The sequence below is a fragment of the Sander vitreus genome, chromosome 20 (genome assembly GCF_031162955.1).
Source record: "Sander vitreus isolate 19-12246 chromosome 20, sanVit1, whole genome shotgun sequence".
Lineage (NCBI taxonomy): Eukaryota > Metazoa > Chordata > Actinopteri > Perciformes > Percidae > Sander > Sander vitreus.
The window spans coordinates 323,544-341,368 of record NC_135874.1 but is presented as its reverse complement, the minus strand read 5'-3'; the positions used below and the strand labels follow the sequence as shown (position 1 = coordinate 341,368).

The following is a 17,825-nucleotide window of genomic DNA, read 5'->3' as shown; positions in this document are numbered from 1 at the left end:
GTCCCGTGTTTGCTCGTTACCTGGTGTATTTAGTCCCTGACATTGTAACAGAAACAAGATTTTAACACTGGTCTTTTATTCTGTGAAAGGTTTTACCACAAACTCAAATGGCTGGCTTCTCTTCTGTATAACTAACCTCCTCAATAAGCATTTAACTTCTAATTGAAGTTGTGTGTGACCTTCTAACTGAACTACTTTAGGCTCTTTCTTAGTCTTCGTTTTGTAAGTGCAAACCATAATCAAAGTAGTACCCTGAGACTGACCAATTTTTTTCTTCAAGTATGATACACTGCTGAGATATGTCATGTTCTTTTTTTAGGAATATGAGCATGTCCACGTTTTCTGGCAGTAATTGAGACCTTTGGCCACTAACAATGGCTGAATCTCACTTTCTTTATTTGATATCTCCTCACTCCTCGGCTGAACCCGAGTCTGTTCTGGCCCTCCTTCGTGAAGGCCGTCTCAAAGCTCTTATTCCTGCCCCGAGGACCAAGGATGGATATCTGAGGAGGGAGGATAGAGGATGGATGTCTGAGGAGCTATGAGCGAGAATACAAAGAGCAGCCTTCCTGGAAGCCGTGCAGCTGAAAGCCGTTGCTAACTCCACCCAAATAGCTGAAGAATTCATGTGGCCCTTTAGAGGAAAGGACGTCTCATCCCTCTAAAACACATTTCCTTGTTTCCTCTCTCCTCGCATGATTTCCTTGCGTATCTCCCATGCTCCCTCGGTGGGACGGACTAAGATGCGAGGAAGGGAAGCAAGTGAAGGAAATGTGGATGCAATTTAAGGGAAGTACGATTCAGCCTATTGGTGTGTCTCAAATCGCACACTTCTGTACTCTTTTTTTTGAGTATGTAGTGCATTCACATTGTCGAAGTGTGGTCAAATGCAGCGCACTAAGAGTACCCGGATGGTGCTCTCATAACGGTCAAAATGTTGAGGGTGGAACGATGGACACTCCACCCTCAACGGTTGCCATCTTGGCTATGTAGCGGAAGGGGCGGGGCTACCAAAAGTTTACAGTTTTTCTTGATTGCTTTGATGCAGCAGTCAACTCAAACTCCACATTTTTCAAAATGGTTAACACACAGGCCGAAACATGTGGCACTTATGGTCAAAATGACACATTTTGTTTGCAAAAGGCTCTAACCATGCCAAAACATTTAAAATATGCAACAAAAGCTAATTTTGCCTTCAAACAACACAACTTGCAAACGAGTGTATGAGCTCTTCCAATTAAACCATTACACAGTGGACAACAAAATACAAAATACAGCACTTAGTGCGAATGCACCATAGCCTATTACTCTACGTAGCTTTCATGCCAGTGCATTTGTTGCCAAATTTGCCTTCTTGCAAAGAATTGGATCCAGAATCAGAAATGCTTTGATGCACATTTTATTGATTCCATTGATTCTTATTTTCAAACTGTGGCTGAAAACTGAAATACTGTAAATATTACACAAAATACATGTAAACCAAAATAAAATAGAGTATAAGAAATTAAGAAAATAAAAATAAAATCTCTTACAGTAAAGTATAAACATCTATTACTGTAGAGTATAAGAAATAGCCACTATTGATACTCAGTCTCTCGTGTCTTGATGATGGGGCCAAATGGCCATGATTGATAATGTGATCAATAACAGTTGCCCGAATTTCATCAGAAACCTGAGCCCTTCCAACTATACCTCCACCTCGCACTCGGACTCCTCTTCCTCGGATCCCTCTACCTCTTCCTCTCACTCTCATCTGCCTTTGACCTCTTCCATCCATGTTGACAAAGAACAACACAGACACTGCACCTTAAGGCCTGCAGACTGATTGCTAATTGAAGATTTGTGTGAAGGAGTGTCAAACAGGCACTTAAGTGATTTCATACTGATGTAGGTAGTTTCTAATAGTTAGGAACAGATGGTTTCTGTTTGGTTACCATAGCTAAAACAATAGAGTTTGGACTGCTTGAATGACATCCTTGTTAACTGTTCTGCAAAAGGGTGGGGAAAATGTGTCAATCCAATGAGAAAGGGTTAACACATTTGCAAGCGGTGTCTTCTGCTCTGCTGAGACAGTGATGATGAAAACCGAGTAGATCCCATTTTCTTTAAGCAGGTCAAAGCAATCAAGAAAAACTGTAAATAATGGTGGCAGAGGACGTGGTGGCCGAGGACGTGGTGGCCGAGGACATGGTGGCTTGTCCCGCAACGGAACAATACAAATGTATGTTGAACATGAGTCTTTTTGCTATACTTGTATAACATATAAGCCACCTGTATGTTTATTTGGTTAATTTTGCAGTCAGTAATGATTTTGGCCGTGAATTATAACGTATATTGGTACCGTACTGTAACGTGCTAGCAAGCTAACCTTAGCCAACAGCGGCACAGTTTAACCACTGGCAAATAAGTTATAACTTAATGTTACATGTGTTGTGGCCATACTGTTGTTTGTGTTAAATCATCGTCCTCACTGTAGAAGATGTAAGTGTTAGATGTTTGATCTTAACAAGTTGTACATATTCAGCTGCAAGTGTTAGCTCGGCAACGTAGCGATCAGCTGATCATTGTCAGCCAGTAACGTTAACAGTAACGTAATGTTATAACGTTGTATCAGCCGTTTCTGCCTTGATCTGATGTATATAATCCATCTCTTTAGGGACAAACGAGGACTAGAGGTCCCTCATTTAGGTACAACGATGGCCATCAGACCGTAGAATGATCCCCTGGAGAGTCTGAAGTCCACCCTCATGTCACTTTCCCATCAAACTAAAGTACAGTGCCAGAACTGTATCGTTCAGCTGGCAGTAACGTTACGGCCTAGGGTTTGGAGCCTGTAGAACTATAAGCACAGGACCGTCTTTTAAATAAAATTCTGTGTTGTGTTATCTTTTGCATTGCACTTTGCATGACTGTAGCAAGCATAACATTAGTGCATAAAAGAATAGAGATATAGATATATATCTATTTAAAGTCAATTATGTTGCCTCTGCTTTCTCTCTTGTATTGTCATTGTATGAAGACCATTTAGAACACAGAAAAGTATGACTTAAAATAATAGCTTATATAATAAACATGATATCCACCTTGCCGGAGTAACATTACAGGAATTTCCTATCACACAGTGGTGCATAAATGTATTCTAACACATGTACATATTATGTGAACCTTTATAAAATGCTCAGTCGGGGCACCTGGATAGTTCACCTGGTAGAGTGTGCGCCCCATGTACAAAGGCTCAATCCTTGTTGCAGCGGCCGCAGGTTTAACTCCGACCTGCGGCTCTTTGCTGTCATTCCCCCTCTCTCCCCTTTTCACATCTTCAGCTTTACTATATAATTAACGCCTAAAATGCCCCAAATTGACTTATTAATCAGTCTAGCTGGAAACATAAAATGATAAGTTTCAATGATGGTTTGTCTATTAGGTAAGTTGTAAGGGTAATGCTTCACAACAATCATATCTATGGGCCACAAGGATTTTCTCATAAAACAGTTGAGCATTACAATTACTATTCAAATGAACAGTAATAGATTAACGTTACTCATTTTTAAAGCAGAAACATAAAATATACATAAAAGAGAGGGGTCAACAAAGAATAAATAGAATTAATTAATTGAAAACATTTATTAGAGAGCAATAACAAAAAAGAATATTAAGATACTGTTACGTTTTCTAGCTAATAAGAGGCGGATGATACAACAGCGTTGTACGGAGCAAATGCAAGCAACAATTAATAAAATCACATTTATTTGTAAGAAAATATCAAAAACGAAGCAGGAATGTATTTTTCGCGGAAAACAACCACCTAGGCTGGAATGATCTTCCTGGGTGAAATTCACAATTTTACAGAAGAAGAAGAGGTGAAATGTTGTGATCGTCATTTCTGGTAAGTGCCTAATGGCTGTGCGCGATTTGAGACAATACTCCCCTGTCGAAATTTATGCACTATGCAAGTCAGTACGTAGTGTGGTTTGAGACACATTATATGTCTCTTGCAGTTGAAAAGACAAGCATATGAAAATTCTGTCCTGGGTTTTAACTTATTAATAATCCAAAAGAAAATTCACAAAAACACTTACATTTAATGAAAATCCATTCAGATTTAGCTATCTGATGATGAATCCACCTTAATTATTGAAAAGTATCGGTATCGTATCGGTGATACTGGCCCTGTATTTACTTGGTATTGGATTGATACCAAATTTTGCATTATCGCACACAAGACTAACCAGTCATGCTAGCTGCTGCTCTGCACTTGTGTACTGATATCGTGAGAGAACCTTTTACCCCGACGAGAAATATTGTCACGTTTTAATATCGTCACGTTTTAACATCGTTACACCTCTATTAAAAACTGAAGGATGGAACATTCTGTGCATTTCTGCAGTAACCATATTAAAATATATAGAAAAACGTATGTACAATAAATGAAATAATCATTATAAACACAGCTGATCACAATTTTAAGCTGAATGCAAAGACATAAGATGTGATGTTGAAGAGAACTTGTGGCCAAATGCAGCAGGCAGGAATCGTCACAGTACTGGACAGGATGAGTGATTATACCATACATGCTGTTGATGGGTTTTTTGTAATTATTACTGCAGCCCTGGAATTTAAGGATTTGGGATTTTTTTGTATTAACTTTTTAATTAATTACTGCACGCACAGATATATAAAAAAATACAGGATATTGAAGCACATTTCTGATTAATTCCTGTTCCATAAACTTATCTAGTATATTCAATAAAGTGTTTTTTCAGCCCATCATTTATGTAAGGCTTTCTATGTGTTTTAGGTCAGTGTGTTATAAGTGACGATGTTTGGTGCTGAGGGACAGTTGTTGCCAGTGTTTTGGTCTAACAAGCTTATTTTGGTGGAGTGAGTTTTGGAGGTGAGATTAACTGTGTGGCCAAGATGCATGTTGATGGGAATGCAGACTGTATGAAGAGTTTTGAAAAAGTGGCTTCAGTATTGACTAATGCTTGTTAAAGCTTGAGTGCACCCACCCCTCCTCCACGCAGTTGCTAGTAGCCAAGGAGGACACGGAGGATTAAAAAAACATGGACTCTTCAGAACTTCTCCGGGAACCATCACCTTATCATGGTGGAGAGGTTTGTGTGTCCCCATGAACCTGAGGGCTGTGTTGTCTGGAGCTTTGTGCTCCTGGTAGGGTCTCCCAAGGCAAAGTGTTCTCAGGTGAGGGGCCAGACAAAGAATGGTTCAAAAATCCTATGAAAAATCGAGGAAGGGATGAAGTGACCCTGCCCGGAGGAAGCCCGGGGCCCCCGTCTGGAGCCAGGCCCAGATGGAGGGCTCGTCAGCGAGCGTCTGGTGGCCAGGTTTGCCACGGAGCCCGGTCGGGCACAGCCCGAAAAAGCTACGTGGCGGACATCCCTCCATCCCATGGGCCCACCACCTGTGGGAGGAACCTCTGGGGTCGGGTGCGCTGCCACATGGGTGGCAGTGAAGGTCAGGGGCCTCGACGGACCAGACCCGGGCAGCAGAGGCTGGCTCTGGGGACGTGGAATGTCACCTCTCTGTGGGGGAAGGAGCCGGAACTTGTGCAGGGAGGTGGAGCGCTACCGGTTAGATCTGGTGGGGCTTACCTCTACGCACAGTCTTGGTTCTGGAACCATACTCCTGGATAGGGGTTGGACTCTTTTCTTCTCCGGAGTTGCCCAGGGTGTGAGGCGCCGGGCGGGTGTGGGGATACTCACAAAGCCCCCGGCTGAGCGCCGCTACGTTGGAGTTTAACCCGGTGGACGAGAGGGTCGCCTCCCCTACGCCTGCGGGTTGTGGGGGGGGGGAAAAACTTGACTGTTGTTTGTGCATATGCACCAAACAAGAGTTCAGAGTATTCGGCCTTCTTGGAGACCTTGAGTGGAGTCCTGCATGGGGCTCCAGTCGGGGACTCCATAGTTCTGCTGGGGGACTTCAACGCGCACGTGGGTAATGATGGAGACACATGGAGAGGCGTGATTGGGAGGAACGGCCTCCCTGATCTAAACCAGAGTGGTTGTTTGTTGTTGGACTTCTGTGCTAGTCATGGATTGTCTATAACGAACACCATGTTCGAACATAGGGATGCTCATAAGTGTACTTGGTACCAGAGCACCCTAGGCCAAAGGTCAATGATCGATTTTATAATCGTTTCATCTGATCTGAGGCCATATGTTTTGGACACTCGGGTGAAGAGAGGGGCGGAGCTGTCAACCGATCACCATCTGGTGGTGAGTTGGGTCAGGGGGTGGGGGGAAGACTCTGGACAGACCTGGTAAGCCCAAACGGGTAGTGCGGGTAAATTGGGAACGTCTGGAGGAGGCCCCTGTCCGACAGACTTTCAACTCACACCTCCGGGCGGAGCTTTTCGTGCATCCCTGTGGAGGCTGGGGGCATTGAACCCGAGTGGACAATGTTCAAAGTTTCCATTGCTGAAGCTGCGGTGAGGAGCTGTGGTCTTAGGGTCTTAGGTGCCTCAAGGGGCGGTAACTCCACGAACACCGTGGTGGACACCGGTGGTCAGGGAAGCCGTCCGATTGAAGAAGGAGTCTTTCCGGGATATGTTATCCCAGACGACTCCGGAGGCAGCTGCAAGGTACCGAAGGGGCTCGAAGGGCTGCAGCCTCTGCCGTGAAAGAGGCAAAGCAGCGTGTGTGGGAGAAGTTCGGAGAAGACATGGAGAAGGACTTTCGGTCGGCACCAAGGTACTTCTGAAAACCGTTCGCCACCTCAGGAGGGGGGAAGCGGGGAACCATCCAAGCTGTGTACAGTAAGGATGGGACGCTGTTGACCTCAACTGAGGAGGTAATAGGGCGGTGGAAGGAGCACTTTGAGGAACTCCTAACCCGACTAATACGCCTCTATGGTAGAGGCAGAGCTGGAGGATGAGGGGGGGGATTGGCATCAATTTCCCTGGTGGAGGTTGCTGAGGTAGTTAAACAACTCCACAGTGGCAAAGCCCCAGGAATTGATGAGATCCGTCCAGAAATGCTTAAAGCTCTGGGTGTGGAGGGGTTGTCTTGGTTGACACGCCTTCAACATTGCGTGGAAGTCTGGGACGGTGCCTAAGGAGTGGCAGACCGGGGTGGTGGTTCCCCTTTTAAAAAAGGGGGGACCAGAGGGTGTGTGCCAATTACAGGGGTATCACACTTCTCAGCCTCCCGGTAAAGTCTACTCCAAGGTGCTGGAAAGGAGGGTTCGGTCGATAGTCGAATCTCAGGTTGAAGAGGAACAATGCGGATTCCGTCCCTGGTCGTGGAACAACGGACCAGATCTTTACTCTCGCAAGGATCCTGGAGGGAGCCTGGGAGTATGCCCAACCAGTCTACATGTGTTTTGTGGATCTGGAGAAGGCGTATGACCGGGTGCCCCGGGAGATACTGTGGGAGGTGCTGCGGGAGTACAGGGTGAGGGGGTCCCTTCTCAGGGCCATCCACCCTCTGTACGACCAAAGCGAGAGCTGTGTCCGGGTTCTCGGCAGTAAGTCGGACTCGCTTTCAGGTGAGAGTTGGCCTCCGCCAGGGCTGCGCTTTGTCACCAATCCTGTTTGTAGTATTTATGGACAGGATATCGAGGCGTAGTCGGGGTGGAGAGGGGTTGCAGTTCGGTGGGCTGGGGATCTCATCGCTGCTTTTTTGCAGATGATGTGGTCCTGATGGCATCATCGGCCTGTGACCTTCAGCACTCACTGGATCGGTTCGCAGCCGAGTGTGAAGCGGCTGGGATGAGGATCAGCACCTCTAAATCGGAGGCCATGGTTCTCAGCAGGAAACCGATGGAGTGCCTTCTCCAGGTAGGGAATGAGTCCTTACCCCCAAGTGAAGGAGTTCAAGTACCTTGGGGTCTTGTTCGCGAAAGTGAGGGGACAATGGAGCGGGAGATTGGTCGGAGAATCGGCACAGCAGGTGCGGTATTACATTCAATTTATCGCACCGCTAGACGAAGAGAGAGCTGAGCCAGAAGGTAAAGCTCTCAATCTACCGGTCAGTTTTTGTTCCTACCCTCACCTATGGTCATGAAGGCTGGGTCATGACCGAAAGAACAAGATCCAGGGTACAAGCGGCCGAAATGGGTTTCCTCAGGAGGGTAGCTGGCGTCTCCCTTAGAGATAGGGTGAGAAGCTCAGTTATCCGTGAGGAGCTCGGAGTAGAGCCGCTGCTCCTTTGCGTCGAAAGGAGCCAGTTGAGGTGGTTCGGGCATCTGGTAAGGATGCCCCCTGGGCGCCTCTCTAGGGAGGTGTTCCAGGCACGTCCAGCTGGGAGGAGGCCTCGGGGGAGACCCAGGACTAGGTGGAGGGATTATATCTCTAACCTGGCCTGGGAACGCCTCGGGATCCCCCAGTCGGAGCTGGTTAATGTGGCCCGGGAAAGGGAAGTTTGGGGTCCCCTGCTGACCCGACCCCGGATAAGCGGATGAAGATGGATGGATGGATGGATGGATGGACTCTTCAGAAGAGGTAATTATCTTCACTCAAGTTTCTGCGCGTGAAAGTCGCCGGATGACACAATCTTCTGAATATAGGCATACTGAGAAATACAGAGAGAGTTTCGTGGAGCTGATAGTCTTAATTAGCTTTGTATCAACTCATTTGGTAATGGCTTGAATGTAACAGACGTATTTTATTACGTATGTATTTTAGATTCCTATTCCACAATGTATGTATTAACTAGCAATGTAACAATACTTTAGCTGAGGTACATGTAACAATCATATAATCAAAATATTTCTATCTTCTGAACAACAATACATAGTCATTAGAAAGTACTTATTTTAACCCAAGCCATGATCTTTCCCTAAAACTGGTTGGTTTTGTGGCTCAGCCTAACCCCTACAAATGCATATAAGACTGACTCACTAAAATAAATGACTTAATTTCTATTCTATAGTAGGCTCATATTATTAGTGTGGTTAATTGCTTTAAGGGAAACAGCCAAATCTGGAGTTTTATCATAGGCTCTCTCTTACATCATCAATTGTAATCATCAAACTGAGCAATTCTGCTAGTTTCTTGTTCACTCTGACTTTTTCAATGAATCATTAATTAAAGGGAGCAGGAGTCCACTGCCTTGTTTGCACTGGTCTAAATCACATATTGATATCAAATGCACAGCAGTGTAAAGTGGGTTCTCTAGCTGGAACCTATAACAAAGGTCTAAACTCTTTTAATTGGAGGTGTAATTCTGTTTTTGAATGGACTACAATTCCTGTGGAAATAGGCTCATTAACAAAGAACTGAGAGAATTTGTAGAAATCCCTTGGGAGGATTTTCAGGAAGTTCCAACATGGTCAGATGTGGCCTCCTATATGTAACAACATACAATGTCATGGAACAGGCAAATGAGAAGGTGAACGTGAAGGTGACGCGAACGTGAACTGAACGTACTGTATTACTGCCTGATGAACGTTACTGTGAACTTGTTCATTCTGGTGTCTGTGAACGGCACGCTCTCTCAGTTTAACTTCGTTCAATAGGGTGCCAGATTTCTATAGAGCCATCCAGGCGAAAACCCGGCTAAAACACACCATAAACAGGCCTTAATATGTAGCGGAAAAAACACCCAATCTGGCAACACCAGCCACCAGTGTCGCACCGCCACATGCGTCATCAAAACAAAAAGCAGCATGGAGGCGACAGCAGCATGTAGGCAACAAAGCAGCAAGGAGGCATCGTATGATTATTTAAACGAGTTTTATGATAAGGTCGGTGAGGATGGGAAAAATCTTACATTTCTGTGCAAACTTTGCCCGAAAAGAAAGAAAATTCGCACTTCAGTCACATCCACAGCAAACCTGAAAGCAACATATGGAAAAAAAGAACTATGAACTAGTTCATTTTTGGAACTGTGAACTTAGTTCAAAATTTTTAAGTATGAACTATGAACTGAACTAGTTCATTTTAAAATGTGTGAACTGAACTTTGAACTAGTTCATGTAGAAAGCGAACTTTCCCAACACTGATCTACACTATGGTGAAGCCAGAGCTTACAAAGGCAAAGTAGTCCGCGCACTAAACATTCTAAGCTCCCAAAAATGTAATGCAACATTTCAACTTCAAGGTCTTCATCAGGTATACATTCTACAATACAACTAATATACATGCTAGCAGTTTTCAGTATTTAAAAAATAGTATTCAATGTTTCTCACAGGTTGAGAATTTACTTGTGGTGGTGGGTGGCGCGGGTTGTGATGGCTGGGTTCAGTGATAAACTAGTGAAACAAAGGTTTATGAACTATTTAGCATATTAAAAAAATGACTACACAACAAAGTAATTTAGAAAGAAATAACTATTTATATATTAAATAAACCAGACTAGAAGATGATACAGATAAAGTGTAGCTGTGCATTGTCAAATAAATGTTATGGTTCCACAGATAAAATACCTGATTAACGTTACCCAGAGCTGAAATGTTGTATTAACAACTTAAAACCATACTATACAACAGAAAGTTCCATGTTATTATAAATCTCCACCCTGTGCACACAGCATGTCTCCTCCTAACTGCTGTTAAATAATTTTACACTAAGGCTATCCAAAGTTAATTCTTGTTCATTTAGGTTGTTGTAGATCATTGTTCACATTTTAGTGTTTTAATCCTAATAACATTGAACACGCTTTTCTGTACTCATTAAGATCTCATCTGAACAGATTTCTGTCATTCAAACACCTCTGGATTGTAGTTTAAAACTTTTACAGCACACTTAATAGAAAAAAGTTATGTTTACATTCAAGAGGCAATGTCCTCTGGTGGCCATATGAGTTTACAGTAATAAATATGTGGAATCCACACAAATTACAGTGCATTGCTTTTTGTAGCTATATGTGCAAATAATTCATGAGGACAGCCTGAGTAAATACAGTGCACTAGGTAACAAATCGACAGTAATTGAGGACACAGTGTGTGTCATCGAGTCTTTACAGATTGAGAGCATAGAATGACACGATTCTTTATAACTTCTTACTTTCTGTCGTCCACTTCATAACTACTAATTCTTTTCATTCCTGTGTTAGAAAAAAAGGTGAAATAAAGTACAGCAGCAGTACTAAGGTAACATATGTGTCAGACATTCAATGCTCAGTATCTCAGGACCCATCAGGTTCAGTTTTTGCTTTCAGTCATGACAAATTCACTCCCTGATGTATCGAAAAAGCAGGCAATCCACCAATCCACCTAATCCAGCTTCATTAAGCACGTTATTTATCCCTTTATCAACGAGCCGAGTTCTCTCAGGGCTGCTCGAGTTCCCTGCTTCCACTCAGCACTCGCCCAGCAGCCTGGTGAGAAGAGGGAGAGCCAGACATGAATCAACACTGGGAACAGCTCCCATCGTGGAGGCTGTACATCACGGTTGGGAAAGGCGGCCTATGAACCTACAGGGTCACCAGTGCCTTTGCATGGATGCCTCGCCGAGTTATACATCACAGCGCTGAGGGGCTGGAGGGTGGTGGGGTGGTGTGTGTGAGAGTGCGAGGGAGTAAGGAGGGGCCTCCCCCTCCTTACTCCCGATAACTGAACAGGGCGATACCTATAGATGAGAGAGCTGGAACACCAGTACTAAGAATGACTGAAAACACCATATTTACATACATCTCAACTAAATGAGTCCAAAATAGTGCCAGAAATGTTCAGAATTTCCCCTGGAAGAAACCCTGTTGCTAAGCGAACCAAGCTTTTCCATTTTAGACATTCCATGACTTTTCTTCCTTGGGTCACTATTTCCATTTACAAAAGACGATCTAATAGGGAAATCGCCATGAAAATTACATACATGACCCCAGCTTACCTTTAGAGCCAAACTCAGGACATTTTTGGCCCCATTATTGGTAAGAGCAAGCAAAGCAAAATCATCAGTATGTCATCAGCTCTGTCAAACCCTTTGGTAGCGTGAGGTGTAATGAACCTGCTATCCTCATTCTAGACTTTGCAGGCCTTTAGTTTCACAGCGGTGTGGAACGGCGGCATGCGTTGGCAGGAAGATCAGCCTGAAAAGTTGGAGCAACTAAAAACATAAATCTTCCAATCATATTTGCTACTGAACCTCATCACAGTTTCAACAAATGTCAATCTGTTAAATTTCAGTTCAACAAGAGCTACATCAGCCTGCAGATAAACTAATATTTACCTACATCAGCTGAGCGTAAGAAAACATGTCCACTACACTGTCTTAGTCAGGGCTTAATTTGAGCCGGAACACGCCGGAACATGTTATGGCACCTCCAACGTTGGATCTAGAACCTTTTTTATTACCTCCTGTGTCACCATGAAAAATTTGTCTAAATGAAAAAAATAAATTACTGTTTGTGTAGTGTTCAATGTTGTTATCTGTCTTGTTAGTCTTTATTCTGAGGCACTTCAACAGCACGGCGCTGCACTTCAAGTGACACAAGCGCTTGTGCTGGTTGAGATTGCTGTTATAGCCTCATTTCACTCAGGGGAAAAATGTCAAAAAGACAACAAAGTTTGCTTAACTTTTTCAAATACGCTGGCCAGTCAGATCCCAAACAAGCAAAAACCATTTCTGCCGATCAAGAATGTGGAGACCACAGTGGGTTTTTTGGTTAATTTAATTTAATAGTCCGATGGATAATTGCTGCTTGTGAAAACGATTGTTGCAGTGTATTTATTTTTATTTTTTTATATTTCGCAGCGATGCAGTGCATGTTCTGAAATAAAAATAAACATCGCCCTAATGTCCATACAGCGTTGTTTAGGTTTTTTTAGTCAGAGAAGCTACGTAGGCAGTGTAATTTCTTTTTTGTTCCGTTACCTCCAACCCCTGTTTTGAGTCACCGGATCCACCCCCCCTCTGTGCTCCGGGACCTCCTACTTTACAAATTAAGCACTGGTCTTAGTTAATCTCCTGGTATCTTCTGTGCCTAAAAATATCAAGCCTACATATGACGTTTGGTATGGATTAGTCCAAATATATTTTATGTACGTAATAGGAGATGTGTTATCTAATATTCGGAAGGACTGGATGAAAAATTAAAGCAGTATCAACATATACTGAAACAAAAAATATTAAGAGAACTAGTTCACTTCTGTTATTCTGCAGAATATTACTACAGGGACTAAGAACATGTATCTGTATCTGGTAGGTTCAGTGCGTTGCATTATTTTATGTGGCCTAATTCTTAACATCACTACACTACTTTGTAATTCCTAGTATTTGTCATCAGTATTGTATTCATACCATGTGACTTTCTCCACAATTATCTTTCTCATCATTCATGAAATAGAGATTTCTGTTGTAGCAGTGAGCGGCTGAGCTTATGATATTTTCCTCATATATTAAGTGGACACAGCAAGTGTAATGGTATGGGAAGTGTGAGTAGGTAATCCTGTGCATTAGCTCTCCAGATAACTAAGGAGAATATTCCTACCACACCCCCTTCCGAAACCGGTGGTATGGACCACCTTATGCAGGAGAACAGCTGCTGTGGAACTAGAGGCCTTCACCAAAGAGCACAGAAAGAGTTAAAGAAATGCACACTAACACACTAAGCTAAATAAGACTTGTGATGTTTTACATTAGGTAAAGTAAAAAATAAAAATACAAATAAAAGAATTAAGACTCATCATCCAGTGGAAATAATAGAGACTCATAGACAGGACAAGTGAAACAGACAAGATAAGAAACAAAGCATTAATAGTGATGAGAGAGAACGCTTAACTATTGTGATGCATGAATAGCCTTCAACAGCTAAGATAAGAGCCTGGATCAGAGCAACTAGTGGATGTGAGAGGCCTGGAAGATGGACCAAACAATCACATCGTAGACCATGTAATGCTTTAATAACAAATCGGAGCTCTCTTGACTGGTAGTCAGAGAAGAGAGGGCTCTTCCTCCAGATTTTCTTTAATACTTTACACACCAGCAAGTCATCTGCTGTTCTCATGTGTCTGCAGTGAAAGACAGCTAAAAGAGAGGAAGTGAAGCACAAACATGTCTACCCTCGAAGCCCAACTTGTCAGTTAAATGAATCAGTCAATCAGCTGAGCAAAAGCAAAGCAGCTCAGCTGCCACCAATACACAGAGAAGAGGACAGGCACAGGCAGCACCCCTCCACTCCATCATTTTCTTTATTTCAAACACTGGCAGAGATAAAAAAAAAACTAATCTTTAAATTCCAGATTCCCTGGCCTTTTGTCTGTGTGCCGCGGATTTGGCGTCAGTCCAAATGAGATGTAAATTCCATATTTGTGAGAGGTTAAGCAGAGGACTCGAAAGTCAAAGATGGAGGGAAAAATAGCTAAACAAATACATTAAAACAAATACCTCTGATCTAAATTAATTAAATGGAAAAAGACTCTCATCTAAGTGGTATTGATTGTCTTATAAGGAGTCAGATTACAGTGTACTTCTCAGCTGGAAGCTTCTAGTTTGGAAAGCCTGAAAAATGTGTATTGATTGCGAATAATTAAGCACATGAAAAGAGTTATTTCAGACCACAGAGAAAGAGCAGAGGTGCCTGCCTCGATCCATTTCATGTGCTGACTGCATGTTCACCAATTACTACCACAAAACAGGCATTATCACAGAATGTTCTGTGCTCGGGATTCATCAAATCACAGTAAATCAAGTTTTTACATAAAGCAAGTGAAAGTGCCTTTTATTTGGCCTGCAGGGAGGAAATACATGGGGGAAATGAGTAAAGAGCTTTCTTTTAATAGAAATCAATTTTGGTCTTGGTACAGCCAGCTGTAGCGCAATTGAAACACAGCTCTGGCAAAATTCTCAGCACAAAAGGATGTGATATAAAACACCTGCCATCTTGTGATTGGGTGAAGAAAGGGGGCTCAGGAGGCCCCCATTCTCTCTATTGGTGTCCTTATCACTGCCGGCAGGGCCCATGCCATTAACCTGTGCCTCACTGGCTTAACCGTGCTTAGATTAGCTTTCTGATTTAAAGCATGCACGCACGCATGGTACCATGACAAATGAATTTACACTAGACAGGTGAAATTAGCAGGATCATTGCACAAAAAGGGGGAAACAACAACAAAACCAAATGTGCTTTTCCCAAGCCTAACTGGGGCAGCTCTCCAAATGTGAAAGAAGACTCAATGATGCTAGGTCTTGTTTGTGATAGTTTATTTGGATGATTTTGTCATTTTGCTTAATTCTTCACTAGCTTGAACTGGCTTTGGTCCCAGACCTCTTATTTATTGGCCACATCTCTAATCTGTTCAGCATCTCAAATCAAGGCAATGTTGGCATAATGCCTTCAGTTAGAATTGCAATAAATAGAAATGTAAAAAGGTTGAAATACAAAACAAAGTAGCTAAATTCTAAGTCTGTTTCACAGTTGAGAGTCCTGCCAAAGTCAGCAGTGTCAGAGACTTTAAAGGCATGAGTTACCTTCACTGCAGAAGCGGCCCTTGTATTCGGTTTTGGAGCAGTCACAGACTGGCTGTCCATCCACCACTGAGCATGTACCGCCATTCTCACATGGGTTCACTGTGCACCACCCTTCTGACTCCAGGGGCACCATAAAGCTTCCCAGGAACAGGGGCTGCGAGATGCCATATTTGAGGTCTGTAATTGTGCCCCTGAAGGGCTGCATGTTTCGCACCGTAGGCAGTGTGAGTGCACCGTTGCGGATATCCTGAGGCACTCCACCCAGGAACAGATCGCTGACTATTTTCATGAACAGACGCTGAGGTCGCACCTCATCTGCTTTGGCCTGGCCATCCAGTACTAGAACTGTGCGCAGGTTATACCTGCTCAGAGTGGCAGAGTGCCAGCTGCCATCGTCCACCCGTCTGTCAGACACGACTGTGGTCTCAGCACAGTCGATGCTGAAACCCAGCTGCACTCGGCCCTCCACCACCGATAGCTGCAGAAAATCACAGTAGCCTCCATCATCAAAGTACAGCAGCAGCGCCTCCGAGGCCTCCGTCTTGAACTGGAAGCTGAGGTCACCACGGGTGCTGGCGTCCCAGCGGAGGTAGCGTGCCCACTGACCTGGTGTGCCTAAAAAGTCCAGTCCCAGACATGTGCTGAGGAATACTTGCAGTCTGATAGAAAAACCTACAAGACCCATAGCTGCAAATATTTTTTTTTAATCCAAAAAGGGGTGTTAAAATCTTAGGATGGGTCGGACAGAATTTCAGTGATCCACAGTTTTATCCACAGTATGTGCAGAAATATATTCTGATAAATATTTCTTAGAAAAATATGTTTCAAAGGGAAAAGGGCAGTAGCAGGAGAACAGTCGAGGTTAACAGTCTTAGGGTCAGTATGTTTACATCAGTAAACTGTCCATTAGTTGCAGGGCAGTGGTCGTATGGAGGAATTGTCGTTTTCCTCCTTAGGGTTGAAGAGAGGACCGACGGGAGGAGGTGATTCCTATAGATGTTTTTTTTACACTTCAGAACAGATGCTATCAAGACTCATAGTGCAAGGTCTTATGGAATGGACTTCTCCGACTGTCAGGGCAAGAGGAATTTCCTCCTTCATGTTGTTTGCTGGGAAATGGAGCTGACAAGGGATCCACTGGCCTCTCTTAGTTCCATCACTGTCAGAAAAAGAGAGGCAGAGGGTTACAATGGGTCCATCAGCATTGGTTTTTACTCCTACTAATACTACAACACACATCCTGGGGTGCTTCCTTGCATCTAAATCCCATGATAGCGGCACATACCGTAACATGCATGTGTACAATCTCAAGATGTTACATAAGTGAAAGTGCCCCGAGAGAAAAGAACCAAAAGCATCAATACTGTTGCTGTGGTTACCCAGGGTTACCCACATATTGTGACCAGTGGTAACTTAAGCTTTTAAAATGCATTGCATTGGTATAGATGAAACATAACATAACATAAGGCGGGAAGGCAACTGCCTGGCTTTAAGTGACTGTAGGCATTTAACTATTTAATTTTAACAATAAATTGTTTCACTAGTATATACTGTTTACTGCTGGGCAGTTTAACTTATAATGATGCATCCTATTTGATTAGTTGATATATTTGCTTAACTAAAAGATTAATCTGCAAATGTGTAGTAGAAATATAAAGTAAATATACATTCAGGTAAAGTATCTCACAATAAAATAGAATAGATTAAACTATCCAGCAGTATATAAAGTAGTTAAAATGAGCTCCACCTTGAAAATACTTGGAGTAAGTGTGGTATTATTAGTTTTATACTTTTTCTACCACTGCCAATAATACCACAATCTCAGTTAGAGAAAGGGTAAGAATACCTAGCTTTACCTAGGGACCCCGAATAACTCACTCAGCTCATTAGATCAAACTACTTAATAGTATATAAAATTAAATAAGACAGACTTTATTGATCCCACACTGGGGAAATTCACTCGTTACAGCAGCTCAGATGCAACACGCCATATAAGAAAAAAGCACATTAAATATAAATAGAATAGAAAAATACACAAATAGAAAAAGGAAATAGAAAAATAAGAATAAAGTAATAATGGTAATATGTACACTATAAACACTTATTCTATACTATAATATATACAGATATACAAATGTATATACAGATGAATATGAATTGGCATATTGCACAGGTCACAATAGGAGGTACAGAGTAATAAATAAATAACTACATAGTGTATTTTTTTTTTTTGCAGAACTAGTAATTTGATTCTTTGAGTACATTTGCTAAGAATACTTCTGTACTTTTAGTTAAATATGACTTTAACTAACAGTTTTTGTATTAAGAAATTGTGACTGCTTTAATTTTGTCTTTACATTATATTTCTTAACAGTCACTTCCATTTCCTCTGAAAACCATGCATCTCCAAAATATCAAATAATTTCATTCATCAAATAGTTTTAAATAGTTTATTTAAGAA

At 42.6% G+C, this 17,825-nt stretch overlaps 1 protein-coding gene across 1 annotated transcript in view; it reads right to left on the bottom strand.

Moving 5' to 3' along the window:
* The window catches only part of nrxn3a (neurexin 3a), a 240,667-nt gene that overhangs the window by 204,306 nt on the left and 18,536 nt on the right, over positions 1–17,825 (bottom strand). Inside the window, exon 2 of the mRNA XM_078277724.1 lies at positions 15,365–16,523. Coding sequence (XP_078133850.1) covers positions 15,365–16,049 — 685 coding nt within the window. The 5' untranslated portion in view covers positions 16,050–16,523. The remainder of the gene's footprint in view (positions 1–15,364; positions 16,524–17,825) is intronic.